General features: G+C 39.0%; 1 protein-coding gene across 1 annotated transcript in view; it reads left to right on the top strand.

Moving 5' to 3' along the window:
- Nucleotides 1–15212, top strand: part of DNMT1 (DNA methyltransferase 1) — a 42607-nt gene that overhangs the window by 15641 nt on the left and 11754 nt on the right. Inside the window, exons 8-22 of the mRNA XM_058170516.1 lie at nucleotides 34–85; nucleotides 1713–1796; nucleotides 1879–1988; nucleotides 3418–3536; nucleotides 5074–5166; nucleotides 5595–5746; nucleotides 7186–7373; nucleotides 8930–9119; nucleotides 9548–9645; nucleotides 10444–10591; nucleotides 11054–11169; nucleotides 11580–11784; nucleotides 13306–13439; nucleotides 13997–14170; nucleotides 14686–14907. Coding sequence (XP_058026499.1) covers nucleotides 34–85; nucleotides 1713–1796; nucleotides 1879–1988; nucleotides 3418–3536; nucleotides 5074–5166; nucleotides 5595–5746; nucleotides 7186–7373; nucleotides 8930–9119; nucleotides 9548–9645; nucleotides 10444–10591; nucleotides 11054–11169; nucleotides 11580–11784; nucleotides 13306–13439; nucleotides 13997–14170; nucleotides 14686–14907 — 2085 coding nt within the window. The remainder of the gene's footprint in view (nucleotides 1–33; nucleotides 86–1712; nucleotides 1797–1878; nucleotides 1989–3417; nucleotides 3537–5073; nucleotides 5167–5594; nucleotides 5747–7185; nucleotides 7374–8929; nucleotides 9120–9547; nucleotides 9646–10443; nucleotides 10592–11053; nucleotides 11170–11579; nucleotides 11785–13305; nucleotides 13440–13996; nucleotides 14171–14685; nucleotides 14908–15212) is intronic.

Raw genomic sequence — 15212 nt, 5'->3', positions numbered from 1 at the left:
TAATATGTCATTGTGTGTGTCCGTTCTCCTCAGGTCTGAGATAAAAGAAGAAGTAAATCAGGTTAAAACTGTGACTCCTGTTAAAGTAAGTAGATATTTTGTTTGCGTGGTTTTGTTTGTTTAATGAATAAAAAACATCATCTACACTATATCTGATAAAATGAAGCTGAGTGTTGAAAGTAATTTGGTGCAGATGAACCCTTCCCTCTTGGGTGGCAAATCATATCATGTTTATGTACACAATTTGGCTGAGAAGTATGTTTTAATTAGCTGTGTCTGCCATTGTTTTGGTGAAAGCTAGTAAATATTACTATGGCCAAACATTCTAAAGCACTCCATATACATAATACATAAACTTTATGAGATATGGTCGTCTCTAGCTACTGACAATTCAGAATCAGAATCTTTGAATAAGAAGAGAAGAAAGGTAACAATCAACTGCATGGTAAGTGGCTGTAGGTAATCATGCTGCTATTTGCTAATGGTTGTTTTATTGTGTGCTTAGCAATGTTTCTTTGTAAATTACTCTGGAAATGTTTGGCATTACCTCCTGCCTGTCATGGGTAAACATTGAACTCTTTCCAACTTGATGCCTTTTAACACCTGCAATTCTTCAGCCAACATGAACACTGTAGTGCAATGTATCTGAAAAGCACCAACTTGAAGAAGCTTGAAATAATCTGCAGCTAACTGAAACTAAACAATAACATAAGTTATAAAGTGGTTTGGTTACATTAAGCGAAAGCCAATGCATAAATTCAGCTGCAGTGCTTATTTACTATAGCTTGTGGCTTGCTAACCATTCATAGCATTAAAAAGCTATAGATTCACATAATATATAAATCTAGTATCATGCATTAAAATGTTATATAGTTAGAGTTCCTGGAATGTAGCCTCTCTGAGCAGCAATAATTCTATGGACTCTGTAAAATTTTTGAATCTATGAAAGAATTATTACTTTTTTTATTTTTTTAAAAAATACATTCCTGGGTTGTCTTCTGGCTTTGTGGATGGGTATGCTTTTAAATACCATTGCCCTTTGCTTGCATAAAGTAATAATTACGTACTATTTGAAAATAGCATTATCTTATTATAAAATATCCAGGTTCCTGGTTACCTAAATTCAGTATTCTAGCTGTGTACTTTTTCTAGGACATTTTACATAAGGCTCCTTTCAGAATGCTAGTACCACATCTCTAATTCACTTCCTCATGAGCTTTTCAATTCAAGGTGAGACATTTTTGTAAAATGGTAAACTTCTTTATTTATAAAAGAAGCTCATAGGGCGGCATAGGAATTTGAAAAGTTGTTTGATTTTACTGTCTTTTCTCTATAAGTGGACCTATGGTCTACTTTAATTTGGAGGTGACCAAAACAGAGCAAGCTGGCAACTAAATGCATAAATACAGTAGTTAAAGTCATCTTAGATTTCTTCATTAAAGCAAGGTTGGGAAAACACATGTAGCCCCTCAAGTGAGAGCTGGAATGGCCTGTATCTGCCATTGAACTTCAGCAGCATGCAAAGACCCATCCCTAAATTAAGAACTGAAAAAGCAGAGTTTGTGCATTCATGTAAACTGTAATATGTTGATTCCGTATTCCAATATATTGTTTTCAAAATTAGATTCCGAGATTCCTGAATTAATTACACATTTCTGATGTCGTTGGTTTTGGTCCAAGTGAAGTTTTTCAGTCATGCATTTTTCTTCCAGACGACTCCTCCCAAGTGCATGGAATGCAGGCAGTACTTGGATGACCCTGATCTGAAGTTCTTTCAGGGGGATCCAGATGATGCAGTAAGTCAGCCCACTTTTGCAGCTGAAAAACTTCCCCATTTGAACGTTGTCAGAGTGAAAACCAAATGTTCTTTACTCCTAGCTGGATGAACCAGAGATGTTGACAGATGAACGCTTGTCCATTTTTGATGCCAACGAAGATGGATTTGAAAGCTATGATGACCTGCCGCAGCACAAAGTAACATTTTTTAGGTAAAACTTCATTCTGATTCATTGTAAAGTGTAAATTTGAAGGTGATCTGCTTTGGAGAGATTTAAAATCTCATGGAGATTTTTCTCTTTCTTATGAAGTAGGCTTCCTCTACCCACAAGTTTGGGTTTTTAATAGTAATTTTATTAAAGATTATACTTCATAACAACAAAAACTAATGCAAACTTTAAAAGAAAATAATAAGAACAACAGAAGATACAGAAAATAGAAAAAGGAAAGAAAAATAAAGAATATAGCAAAGAAAGAGAAAATAAATATAGAGTGACTACCTCTTCATAACAAACAAGTATCAATAATTTTAATAAACTACCACCTTATCTTAGAATACAACAAATGATTTCTTCATTCCATATTACATCTCTTATCTATAATCAAATCCATAAAACCTATCATCTCAATCTTGAGGTCAGCAAAAGTCATTAAGTGAAGTAGTGTGGTGCGTTGATAATTTTGGTTGTCACTTTCCAGATTTACAACAACCTTTCTGTGGTGTAGTGATCATGTACGGTGTGTACAGAAACGTGATTGGAATATATTCTTACAATTCTTATCATAGTGGAGATTTGATATCCTTTTCCCAGTCCTCTTGGACATCTGATTTAATAATCATGATATTTTTCTTGAGCAAACCCCAATGTGAATTTGAATGGATGGATTTGACCTAGGATATATTAATTTAAATTTGCTTAGATTAAGTTGAACTTGCCATTTGTTCTTCCTGTTACTATAGATGGATAATTCTAATCCCCAAGATTTCTTTTGGCCGCCCTTCTAAGCCCCTCTACGTGCTCAAAATTGTCTGCAGTTTTATTCTCCAAAATCATGTCCCAAAAAAACACATTTCTTTTTTAATATTTGAGATTGTGAAATTACACAATGGTACCTGCTCCATAAAAATAGCACAAACTTAAAAGTAATGCAGGAAATGTTTGTAGCCTGAAATTCCATTTGTGTTAGCAGTGGCAAATGATGTTTTTCTGGGTGGTGTAAGACCTGGTTCTTCCGGTGGAAAGGACCTACTCTGCTAATACAAGGCTGCATTCTTGGAACAAAACCAGAGTTTGCAGCCGAGTCTGGTCTCTTCCTAGCTGCCCAATGTATATTTTTCAAGCTGCTTATATTTGTTGTGGTGAAAGTGACAAAAGACCTTGTAAATAAGCACACACACATAATATGCTGTCCTCATGGCCATCATTCACTTTCCCTAACTTATTCCACCACGGCTTTACTATCACCGCTTCCCTTGAGCTTTTTCATTGCAAAAGCACAAGTCTTTTATGTGTATTGCCTTGTTATAGGGGAACTGTTCTGTGAATATTACTCCTAGGCTGTAGGTTTGTATTTTTCTAAAATAAATAGCAAATGTACAATTGATCAAAAAAATCTACAACCGTCACATTCTCTTTTCAGCGTATATGATCGAAAAGGTCATCTATGTCCATTTGATACCGGTCTCATAGAAAGGAATATTGAACTCTACTTCAGTGGTGCTGTGAAGCCAATATATGATGATAACCCTTGCCTGGATGGTAAGAGAAACAGGGGCTTGTTTTAGTGCAAGGCTAAGGAAATTTGAATCTTAGATCTTTATCAGTGACCATTCTGCAGCCTGTGGTTTGTGTAAAACCTATCTAGAATATTCAGAATGGTGATCAGGCAAAGAGTTTCTTGGCTCTACGTTCCTGGCTCCAGAACTTCTTGCTGGCTATTGTTAACAGATATTATAAGAGTGATGATGAATATAGCTATTGTGAAGTTATTTCTTTGTGTTTACTAAACATTTACTTAGTGGCTAGGGCAGTGATGGCGAACCTTTTCGGCACCAAGTGCCTGAACTGGAACTTGCACCCACGTGCGCTGGAAACCTGAAGACCAGCTGGCCAGCACGTGCATGCTCTGTGGGTACACGCGCTATTGCCAGCTGCTTTTTGGGTTTCTGGGGCAGTCAACTGGTCTTCGCACACCCTGGAGCATGGGAAACCCAAAGACCAGCTTACTGGTGCTCATGCGCACACTGAAAACCCAAAGAGCAGCTGGTGATGGCGCACATGCCTACAGAGAGGGTTCTGTGTGCCACCTCTGGCACGTATGCCATAGGTTCACCATCACAGGGCTAGGGCATCAGGCTAGAAACTGGGAGACAATAAGGCACAAAGCTAGTCACTCTCTCTCACCCCTTGAAAGTGGGCAAGGGCAAACCACTTGTGAAAAACCTTGCCAAGAAAACTGCAGGGAGTAGTCTAGGCATTCACCAGGAGTCAACCCTGTCTTGAAGGCACCAAACAAAAACAATCTTCATGCCAACAAAATGTGAAGACTTCCAAATTTTATAAGACATTAAAGATTTGGGCCTTTTAGTTTCATAAATAGATAATTGGAAAAGAAGGTTAGGGACTATTGCCATTTTATGCCACAAAAAGGCAAAGTGACACTGTAATATGCATTGTTTATGTTATTTGGGACAAAAATTCAGAAGTTTTTGTTCCACTTAAAAGTTAAGATTTCAGACTTTTCAAGAGCCAGCCAGAGACAAAATTCACACTAAAGTCAAGAATATATATTTGGAGACTAAATTGAAAAACTGATAACTGCCAGGTAGACAAAGAAGTATTTTCAGACTTCTAAGGCAAGTATATGCAACCTCTTTTGGACCAAGGGTATAGTTGCACTTTGATCGCTCTCCTAGTTCCCTGTTCCAAAGAGTGGGTGAAACCACTTGTGAATTTCAGCTACGTACAGTTCACATCATTTCCCATGTGTTTCATCATTTGTACCACATTAAAAATTACAGTGTGGTGGCAACAGTTTCAGGAACCATGTGGCATAGTTAGATTGTGCACTTTTTGTCCTTAAAAAAAAGCAAAGACTGAGAAAATAGCAAGGTTATTTGCATACACAAAGTTATATTTGGTGATACACATATATCTGATTTGATAATTAAGTTACAAAAATTCAGAAATGTTATTAATATTCAAGGGACGTGGCATAAATATTAAAACAACATTAATAGTCAGGAAAACTATGGCAATGGGTTAAATCTCCTTTATATTTCTGTTACTGTTGTAGGTGGTGTCCGAGCCAAAAAAATGGGCCCCATCAATGCTTGGTGGATCACTGGTTTTGATGGAGGGGAGAAAGCTTTAATTGGCTTCACCACAGGTAAGGTCAATTTGGCAGAGATTAATTCACAGAAGTGTCAATTGTGTTTCTCTTACGTGCTGGGTTCAGAGTGCACTAAAATGCAATCAGGCAGACAAAATTGAGTCTGGTTGAACCAAAACATTCTTTTACATTCTGTTGCCCTTCCCCAACACACATTCCACTCTGAGATCTGTTTAAATGCTATATATTAAAAAACTGCAAGTCCTTCACAATGATTTTGCTACACTGCACTTGTTTTATCTGATGAAGGTACAGTACGTGCTACCAGGCGTGATATGTATGATCTTTGAGAAAGGTACAAAGCAACTGATCGCAATCCATGGTTATGTGCTTAGGATTTTTAAAATAATAGGCTACGTTCCTAGTTATGTGTATGTTCCCACCCAGGTCCCATTAACTGGACATGCATTTGCACTGTGTTCTAGCCTTTGCAGATTACATTCTGATGGAACCCAGTGATGAATATGCCCCCATCTTTGCACTGATGCAAGAGAAGATTTACATGAGCAAGATTGTTGTTGAATTCTTGCAGAACAATCCTGATGTCAGCTATGAGGACTTGCTGAATAAGATAGAGGTTAGTCTGACTAAGCAGGGAAGCTTCCTTTTTTTTATGCAGTGTAAAAGAAAATGCCAATATATTGCTTGTTCTCAGAAGGCATAAACCAGGCTATGATACTATAGATATTATACAAGATTCAGCTTATCGGATTGTTGCTTCAAAATGTAGAAAGAGAGACCTTGACAGAAATATGCTACCTGGGCAAAGAGGGCTAAAGATTGATGTGAGCATCACTAGGTAAACCTGTTTAGAAAATCAACTCTATAGAAAAACTAAAACTATAATTTATTGCAACAGCCTGTAATAGCAGAATCTTACAAGTCTGGTTGAAGTTTCTCCTAATTATACACCAGTGAATCGGGGAAACATTTGCCTGAGCCACTTCCGTATATTATTTTGATTCCCATGACTTAAAGAATGTTTCAGCCTCAGATCATGGAATGCTGTGTCATCAATTAGGAAAAAAAAGCAAATGAATAGTATATGCTCCTTGTTTCAAAACTCTTTTGATATCCCATAAATCTGGAGTAGGAAGGTTGTTTCCCTTCAGATTTTACTGAACTACAGTAAAGTTTCTGCTTCCTGCAGCCTCAGCCCATATGGTTAACAAGGAGTGCTTGGAATATGATTTCAGTAATATTTGATGGGCCTCTGTTCCCTAATAAACATTTACAAAAACTGTTTGGTGCATTTGGTAAGGCACCAACTTAAGACAAGAAATCAAGAGACCGTAAATTCTAGTCCTGCTTAGGCACAAATCCAGATGGGTGACCTTGGGCCATTCATTCTCTCAGCCCTAGGAAAAATGATAGGACAAACCACTTCTTAAAATGTTGTCAATAAAGTTTCATGGTCTTGTCCAATCAGTCAAAAATAGTCAAGGTTAACTCAAAGGGACCCCTCAAAAAAGTATACCTGTACATCATAATGACTTGGAGTAGGTGTTTTTTTAATCACTGAATTTTGGAACAATAATAGTCTATTTCTAAAAGTTTACTTTCATTATATAGTTGAAGATTCCATTGTGTTGCTAATTGAATTGGGTGGTTGCAAAACGGTATCGAGCTTATTTTTTCCTGATAACTGTAGTTTAAAAGCATAAGTATTTGGGATCACAAAGTTACCGAATGCAAATATCCTGCTTTTTCTCTAAGGAATTAAAGGCAGTATATTTCTGCTTATGTCTTACAACATTCCCATGTGTTGGACACACCTCAGGAAAAAAACACCTGGGAAAATGGGGATTTGAACCTGAGTTTCTTCAATCCTGGTTCAGTAATGCATCCCCTTCTCCAAGCTGCCTTCCCAAGGCCTTTGAAGATCAGGAACCTTAGAAAATAGATGGAACCTCTGATGGGAGGGGGAGGTTGGTAGGAGGCAGCTCATGTATGCCATTTCTCCTGCATAGCCTATCTGAAAACCATAGTTAGGCTCTTGCTTCTGATTTTCTTCAGACCACAGTTCCTCCTGCTGGATTGAACTTCAACCGTTTCACGGAAGATTCCCTTCTGCGACATGCCCAGTTTGTAGTGGAACAGGTGGAGAGCTACGATGAGGCTGGGGATAGTGATGAGCCTCCAGTCCTTATCACACCTTGCATGAGGGACCTGATTAAGCTGGCAGGAGTCACCTTGGGGAAAAGGTAGGAGGGCAATTGGGCTGTGTGTAGGTTTGCTGGCTCCAGGAAAATGTCTGTCTTGCAACCAAATACATTCTCTGCCTTGGTCTGGCTTTAAGTGATGGCAAACTCTTTACCACGAACTGCAAGGTTTTACTGGTAGTCTTACAACCATTATTAGTGACCATTCAAAGTTACAATGGCACTGAAAAAAGTGACTTATGATTGTTTTTCACACGACCATTGCAGCATCTCCTGGTCATGTGACCAAAATTCAGCCGCTTGGCAACTGACTCACATTTATGACGGTTGCAGTGTCCCGGGGTGATGCAATCACTTTTTCAATCTTTCCGACAAGCAAAGTCAGTGAGGAAGCCAGATTCACTTAACAACCATGTTACTAATTTAGCAATTGCAGTGGTTCACTTAACAACTGTGGCAAGAAAGGTCGTAAAATGGGGCAAAATTCAACAATTGTCTTGCTTGGCAATGGAAATTGGGGCTAAATTGTGGTTGTAAGTCGAGGACCAGCTATATTACGCTGAAACAATTTACGTAATTTATTCAAAACTAACTCTTGTTTGGGAAGAGCAAGAATTCTTTATGGCCAGGTAAAGATCCATCTTCCCACTGATCAGCTGTATGGTAGCTGGGAAAATACTTGTAAAATGACTGGACAACATTTTTGCCTTCCTATCCTCAAAAGGGGGGGAAATGGAATTATGGAATACTTGTAAAAATGTTTTAAATGATACGTGAAATGGCCAACATGTATATTGGTCAACATTTGAAAATAGATCATGTCATGAAGTGAACTAATTTATGAAAAGAAAAGCTTATCTCAGAAAAACCTTCAGTTTTCAGAAGTCTGCAAAAAGGATAAAGTAAAAAAAAGTATGGAAAGAAGGGTAGTAATACAGTGCTTTTGATTGAGGATAATGCAGTTTGAGCTAGCGTTTTGTTATGGAAAAATGCATAAATTGAATTTTGCTTCCTCCATTCCCTTTTTTTCAAATACAGAAAATTATGGCTCTTTGTAGCTATTTCATACTCTAAAGGATAAAATCCAAAACATGTAATTCTTTTCTCTATATTGATGGTTTCTTCTGTTTCAGCATAAACCTCTTGTCTGTCTGCTTTGACTAAGACAGACAAAAATGAAGAGCCGGCTATAACGTTTTTTAGTCCAAAATTTGAAATCATTCAACCAATTTTCAGTCAATGAGTTTACAATTCTGTGCAAATAGTATGTTTTACTTAATACTCCCAAATACTTTAACAAGCAAATTAAACTATATGTAGTGTTACAAAGTAACAACGTAGTGATAAAAGATGCTGAAATGTAAATATTGTTTATTGTATATTTTAATATTCTAAATATATTTATTTTTAAGAAATAACTCCTTTCCCCCCTTGCTTCAAAATTTCTAGAAATGTTGCATGTCCAGTGAGGACAGGGTCTTCCAACCATTTTGAAACAGTGTTTCTAGTGTTTCATTTTGTCCCTGTGCTGCCCAATATATTGTACCCAGATAAGTCCGGCAAGGACCTAATTCTTCCCTGTTGTTTCCTCTCTGCAGACGAGCTGCAAGGAGACAGGCTATCAGGCATCCCACCAAAATTGACAAAGATAAAGGGCCTACCAAGGCCACCACAACCAAGTTGGTCTATTTGATCTTTGACACTTTCTTCTCTGAACAAATTGAGAAGAATGAAAAAGAAGAAGACAAGGAGAACGCTGCAAAGCGGAGGCGCTGTGGAGTCTGCGAGGTAGGCGGGGTTAGGTGGATGAGGCCGGCATTCAGATGAAAAAGTCTTTATATCTTCCACTCCTTTCTGATGCTTTTTTTGGTGGGAGCTATTAAGCACATTTACATTTTGGTGTCAGATAATTTATTTTATATTTTACCGCTGCGTTCCTTCTAGCCAGAATGTCCCAAATTCTGCCAGCATTCAGTGGTCACGTTCACAATAGAGTCCACATATTAAGGTCATCTTTTTTGGAATTTTCCTTATATGTTGCGCGAATTTGAAGCATGATGGTTGATTTGGATCGTGAGATTTTATTCAGTCCTCAAAGCATGCAGTAGTACTTATTCAACAATGGTTTCCATGTGAAGGAAGTTAGGCCATCCTCAGAACGTTTCCTCCTTTATCCAGTTGCATGCTTTTCTTTTCTTTTTTCTTTCTTTTTCCAGGTTTGCCAGCAGCCAGAGTGTGGTAAATGCAAAGCTTGCCAAGATATGATTAAGTTTGGAGGGAGTGGAAAGTCAAGACAAGCCTGCCTGCATCGGAGGTAATTATTATTTTTATTTTCATGAGCCAATATTGAGGGCAGAGTAGCTGCTAGCTCCTCTGCCCTCAATATTGGCTCATGAAAATAAAAACAAGTGTTAATAAGCAAGGGGAAGGCAGTCTGAGAAGCCTTCCATTAATTGGTTTACTAATAAGTTTGTTTCTGGACTTCATAGCTATACTTCATAGCTATAACTACTTTTAAGAAGAACAGTAAGAACAGTAGCCTGCAATTACTGCAGGTTCGAGCCCGGCCCAAGGTTGACTCAGCCTTCCATCCTTTATAAGGTAGGTAAAATGAGGACTCAGATTGTTGGGGGGGCAATAAGTTGACTTTGTAAAAATATACAAATAGAATGAGACTATTGCCTTATACACTGTAAGCCGCCCTGAGTCTTCGGAGAAGGGCGGGGTATAAATGTAAACAAACAAAAAAAAAAGAAGAAGACAGGTTCTGGAATTCTGAGACCCCCCCACCCCCGAGAAGCCTGATTACACTGAATCATTGGGGCTGGTAGGGAAGCAGAATATATTCTGTTTCACCAGGCTCTTGGCAACAGATGGCTTATGAACATTTTTCCCACCTTCCAGACATTTATGATTACGAGACTCAGAATGGGAGCAGTCCTTGCTCATCTAAAGCAGTGTTCCTCAACTTTGGCAACCTTAAAATGTATGGACTTTAACTCTCAACCAGCAAATGTATAGAACTTGGTGGCTCTTCTTTTGGGAGAGTAGAGGCTAAATTGCTGGGCTTTTTAGTTGCCAATTTCATGTACATTTTTGTCTTTAACTTCAGGTGTCCCAACCTAGCTGTGAAAGAAGCCGATGAGGATGAAGAAGTAGATGATAACATTCCTGAAATGCCCTCCCCAAAAAAGATGTTGCAAAGCAGGAAAAAAAAGCAAAACAAGAATCGAATTTCCTGGGTGGGAGACCTTATCAAGGTATGGTCTCTGTATGAGAAATAGCAATTAGAATTTAGTTCAACGTTGAGCTGAACCTGGGGAAAGATCCTTTTCAGTTTCACAGCTGTTATCCCAGTTTTGTGTAAGTGGATAGAGAAGTAGACAACATGTATAAGGGGGCTGATAGTCCTAGGTAGTTATCCACATTGTTTGCAGTTGAGGTCCAATTTTTGCCTTTAAAAAAAAAGTAGTAGTAGCAGCAGGAGTAGTATTTCCATGAAAGCCAGAGGCCTTACAAAAATTTTATCTGAGCTGTTCAGAAAAATGAAGGCCTTTACTTCTGATCAGATTTTTTTTCCCCATTTGTAATACAATAATACCAAGGCAAACTCATAATTCCTTTTCTGCTGAGATATAGAGATAGCGAGAGAGCAAGTATGGCTGAAGTCTTACGGTGCTTTCGTTTTCCTGTTACCACTTTTGGTTTGTTGTTACCTGCAGAGCGATGGCAAGAAAGATTATTACCAGAAAGTGTGCATCGATTCAGAGACTCTGCAAATTGGTGATTGTGTTTCTGTGAGCCCCGATGACCCCACAAAGCCTCTCTATCTTGCAAGGTATGTCTGCGTGGAGATAAATGACTGTGCTTCTGAACCAAGATGGACCTTTAGGGAAAGGCTTTAGACCTGGGCTGATTTCAGACTTTAGGTTTTGTTTTTTTTATAAAAGCTATCCAAAGATTGTGGTGCTTGTTTATAATTGGGGCAGGGGGGAGGCTGTAATCCTACATACCTGGAATGAAGCCCTAATGGGCACACTTACTTCTGAGGAAGTACTGTATGCACAAATAAAGCATATTACATAGATTAAAAAAACCTGAGGAACTGATTGCTTGTATGTTTTGTATTATATTCCGTTTCTTCATATGTCGTATGATCTGATTCCCAAACAATGGGAAATCTTTCAAGTACATTTTGACATTTGTATTCTTCTTGAATTAATGTCCTACCCCATCTCCTTCCCCTAGAATCACGGCCATGTGGGAAGACCCCAGCGCTGGACCAATGTTCCATGTTCACTGGTTTTGCCGTGGCACCGACACTGTATTGGGAGCCACGTCTGACCCGCTGGAACTTTTCTTGGTGGACGAATGCGAAGATATGCAGCTGTCTTACATCCATGGCAAAGTCAATGTTCTTTATAAGGCTCCTCCAGAGAACTGGTCTTTGGAGGTGTGTTGAATCATCTCACTACTTGGGCATCTATTTATTCACAGTGTTTAATTGTTTCATACAGCAGTTCAAAGTAGCATATAGAGCAGGAGTCTCCAGCCTTGGCAACTTTAAGGCTTGTGGACTTCAACTCTCAGAATTCCTCAGCCAGTTTTGCTGGCTGAGGAATTCTGGGAGCTGAAGTCCACAAATCTTAAAGCTGCCAAGGTTGGAGACCTCTGATATAGAGCACACCCTTCTCCCTTCCTCCCCCTCCCCCACTCCCCACAGTAAAAGAAGGACTGTCTTTCTGAGTTCGTGGCTTTTCTTTGTAAATGTGTTTCTTTCTTTTTCTTTCTTTTTCAGTCAGTTATATGGGGAGGGTGATAATGCTATGATAGCAGTGGAAGAAACAGATTTCACTTTTCCTTTTCATAAAATCATGTTGTAGGGATGATGAACAGAGTAAAGGAAGCATATGAAGGCTTTCTGAAGATTGCACTGTGTTTGATACCTGGGTGCTTAATTCTGAGAATGTGATTCAGGAGTTGTACTGATAAACTTCGGTGCAGGGTAGTGATGGCGTTTTGGAGACTGTATCTTTCCTGGTCTGATTCAGTAGCAAGTCACAGCCCAAGGAACTGACTGACCTCTTCTATACATCTCTTCTTCTGTAGCCTGGCTCCAGTCTTTTAAGGCAGAGCTTGGCAGGCTTCCTTTGCTTGCAACCCCTGACATCACAGCCATTGCAATTTGGACCCCTGCCCCTCCTATGGATGAGTACAGCTACTGACAGCAGTTACCTCTGCCCCTTTTTTTAGCCCACAAATTGGCCTTATCCTGCGGCATTCTTCTTTGGAATTGCTGTTGGGATAAGTTCAAAGCGGATGCAAATGGGAGCTGATAGCTACAGTCAGTAAGAGAACAAAATACTTACAAGTCCTGGCAGAGGAATCAGATATGGAAGTGGATTTAGTGAGCTTTGCTGGGCTGTGCACTGACTCTTGAGTTGCTCGTTCTGATTCAATGCAGAAATCAATTAATTCTAATACAAGTAGTCTTTGACTTATGACTGGTTGCTTAGTGAGCATTCAGAGTTACAACAGAACATCCAAAGTATGACCTGGCTCTGACGCCCAGCAGTCTCATTCTGGGTGCTAAGCAGCTGAGTCACATTTATAGCTGTTTGCGACTCCTTTGCTCACAGCGATTTACATTTTTGCTGAAAACCAGCATTCATTTCTGGTTTTCTGCAAAAATTCCCCATAGCAAACACTGGGTTTTTCTTAGTGACTGTGACATTCATTTAAAGACAGCTGATTCATTTAATGAACATGTTTGATTCACTTAACAACCACAGCAAAAAAAAAAAAAGATTGTAAAATTGGATGAATCACACAAGGCTCCAGACCTCTACCTCACTTCTGGAACTTTTCTCTTAACCGCGGTAGTTCTGTGTCTCTGTAATAATTGAATAACCAGTATGTATTTTTTCTTTCCTTCTTTCTCCTCCTCTTCCTTCTGCCTCAAATATTCTCATAGGGAGGACTTGATGTGGAGATCAAAATAGTGGAAGATGATGGCAGGACCTATTTTTACCAAATGTGGTATGATCAAGAGTATGCTAGGTTTGAGACTCCACCAAAGATCCAGCCCACAGAAGACAACAAACACAAGTTAGTGCACATGACCAAGTGGCATGGGAGCCTGAAGATAAAGTAGAAAATCAATAAATGTGCAGATTTCTACCTAATCTTAAATCTTGGGATTGTCTGCATTAGGCTCAGCTCAGGAGTTGCAAAATAGCGTGCAGGCATTCAATCTCAAGAACAGTAATCCGATTACGCTCAGTTTTCTCTCAAAGATAGCAGGGATGAAGAAATGAGCATTTATATTTTTGAAAATATACACATGATTCCATTTTTAAGCTCCTTGTGAAACACATAACAAAAAAAAGTAAAACACAGTTTTTTATGAGATTATTTGAAGTATTAGAAAGCAAAAAGAGCAATTGGTAGTAAATCAAGTAGCATTATCAAGAGGTGAAGATACATAGATTTTAAAAATGCTCATGTACTGCATGATATCAGTTGGTGGTGGTGCTTTAGATGCTTTGAATTGCTTGCACAGACTCAAATGCAGGGGATGGGGAGAGGGCTGGGAGGTAGTGAGGTGATTTGATGATATTACAGTTTCCCCAATCCGAAACAGGCCTCTGCTTCTTCTCTCCCAGGTTTTGCATGAGTTGCGCTCATTTGGATGAGGCAAGGCAGAAGGAGATCCCCAAAGTCTCTGAGTCTCTGGAGGAATCAGAAGGAAAAATGTTCTACGGCATGGCAACAAAAAATGGGGTGCAGTACCGATTGGGAGATGGAGTTTTCCTTCTACCAGATGCCTTCCATTTCAGGTTGGTTTGTAAGTTGATTTCAGCTGGAACAAGAGGGGGCTTCGTTTTGGGAGGGCTGGGACACCAACTCAAGAAAAGGATCAGTGATGCCCAAAGAGGCAAACACATTTTAAAATAGTGTATAATTTGGGGCTTAATAGTTCAAATGTTATGTCATAAGGAGAGTTAAATTTATTTCATGAGGAGAATTAAATTGATATTCACATAAAGATCCACCATTGTAGCAGGATATATTTATCAGAAAATTGTTAGAGAATTTTCAGGTAAGCGGGGTGGATCTAAGTTGTCAGTTGAATAGCAAACTGATGGGGCATTTCCATATTTAAAGTAATTCAAGAATGCAGTTAGTCTGGCTAAAGAAGGAGATGATAGAAGAATTGATTTACCAATCAACTGTCTTGAAAATCAGTTATCTGCTTCCAGATATATGCATAAATCATTTGAGTAGATGTCCATGTTCACAGATGTTCACAGTTCACAGAATCTTTTCCGTTCTGATTTTTCCCTCTCACTAGCCTGAGGCTGACCAGCCCGACCAAACGTCAAAAGAAGGAAGCAGTGAATGAAGAGCTTTATCCTGAACATTACCGAAAATATTCTGAGTATATCAAAGGGAGCAACCAAGATGCACCTGAACCATACCGCATTGGCAGAATCAAGGCAATCTACTGCAACATCCGCAGCAGTGGCAGGCCTAACGAAGCTGAAATTAAACTGCAAGTGTACAAACTTTACAGGTAAGTGGCCATTAGATTCTTGTTGGCACCTGAGTAGAAAATAATTTCCCGTTGGCCTCCTTGTGTCAAGAATAGTACCAGAAAACAGAATGATACACTTAAGTAGATGCATGATCCACACAGAACTGGGTTTCTGTATGCATATCATTAGATGGAACTATGTGTCAGTAACGCAGGGCAAAGACTTAGCAGAATATTACCAAGCATTTTCCTCCTCTTTCTCTGTCTCATTTCAGGAATTTTGAGCTGGACTGGGAGAGAGTTTAGCTCCACCTACCCAAGTCCGCCCTTTGATTCTAAGCAAA

Source organism: Ahaetulla prasina, chromosome 2 (genome assembly GCF_028640845.1).
Source record: "Ahaetulla prasina isolate Xishuangbanna chromosome 2, ASM2864084v1, whole genome shotgun sequence".
In the NCBI taxonomy this organism is placed as follows: Eukaryota; Metazoa; Chordata; class Lepidosauria; order Squamata; family Colubridae; genus Ahaetulla; species Ahaetulla prasina.
The sequence above is the reverse complement of the archived record's forward strand: the minus strand, read 5'-3'. Positions and strand labels throughout refer to the sequence as shown.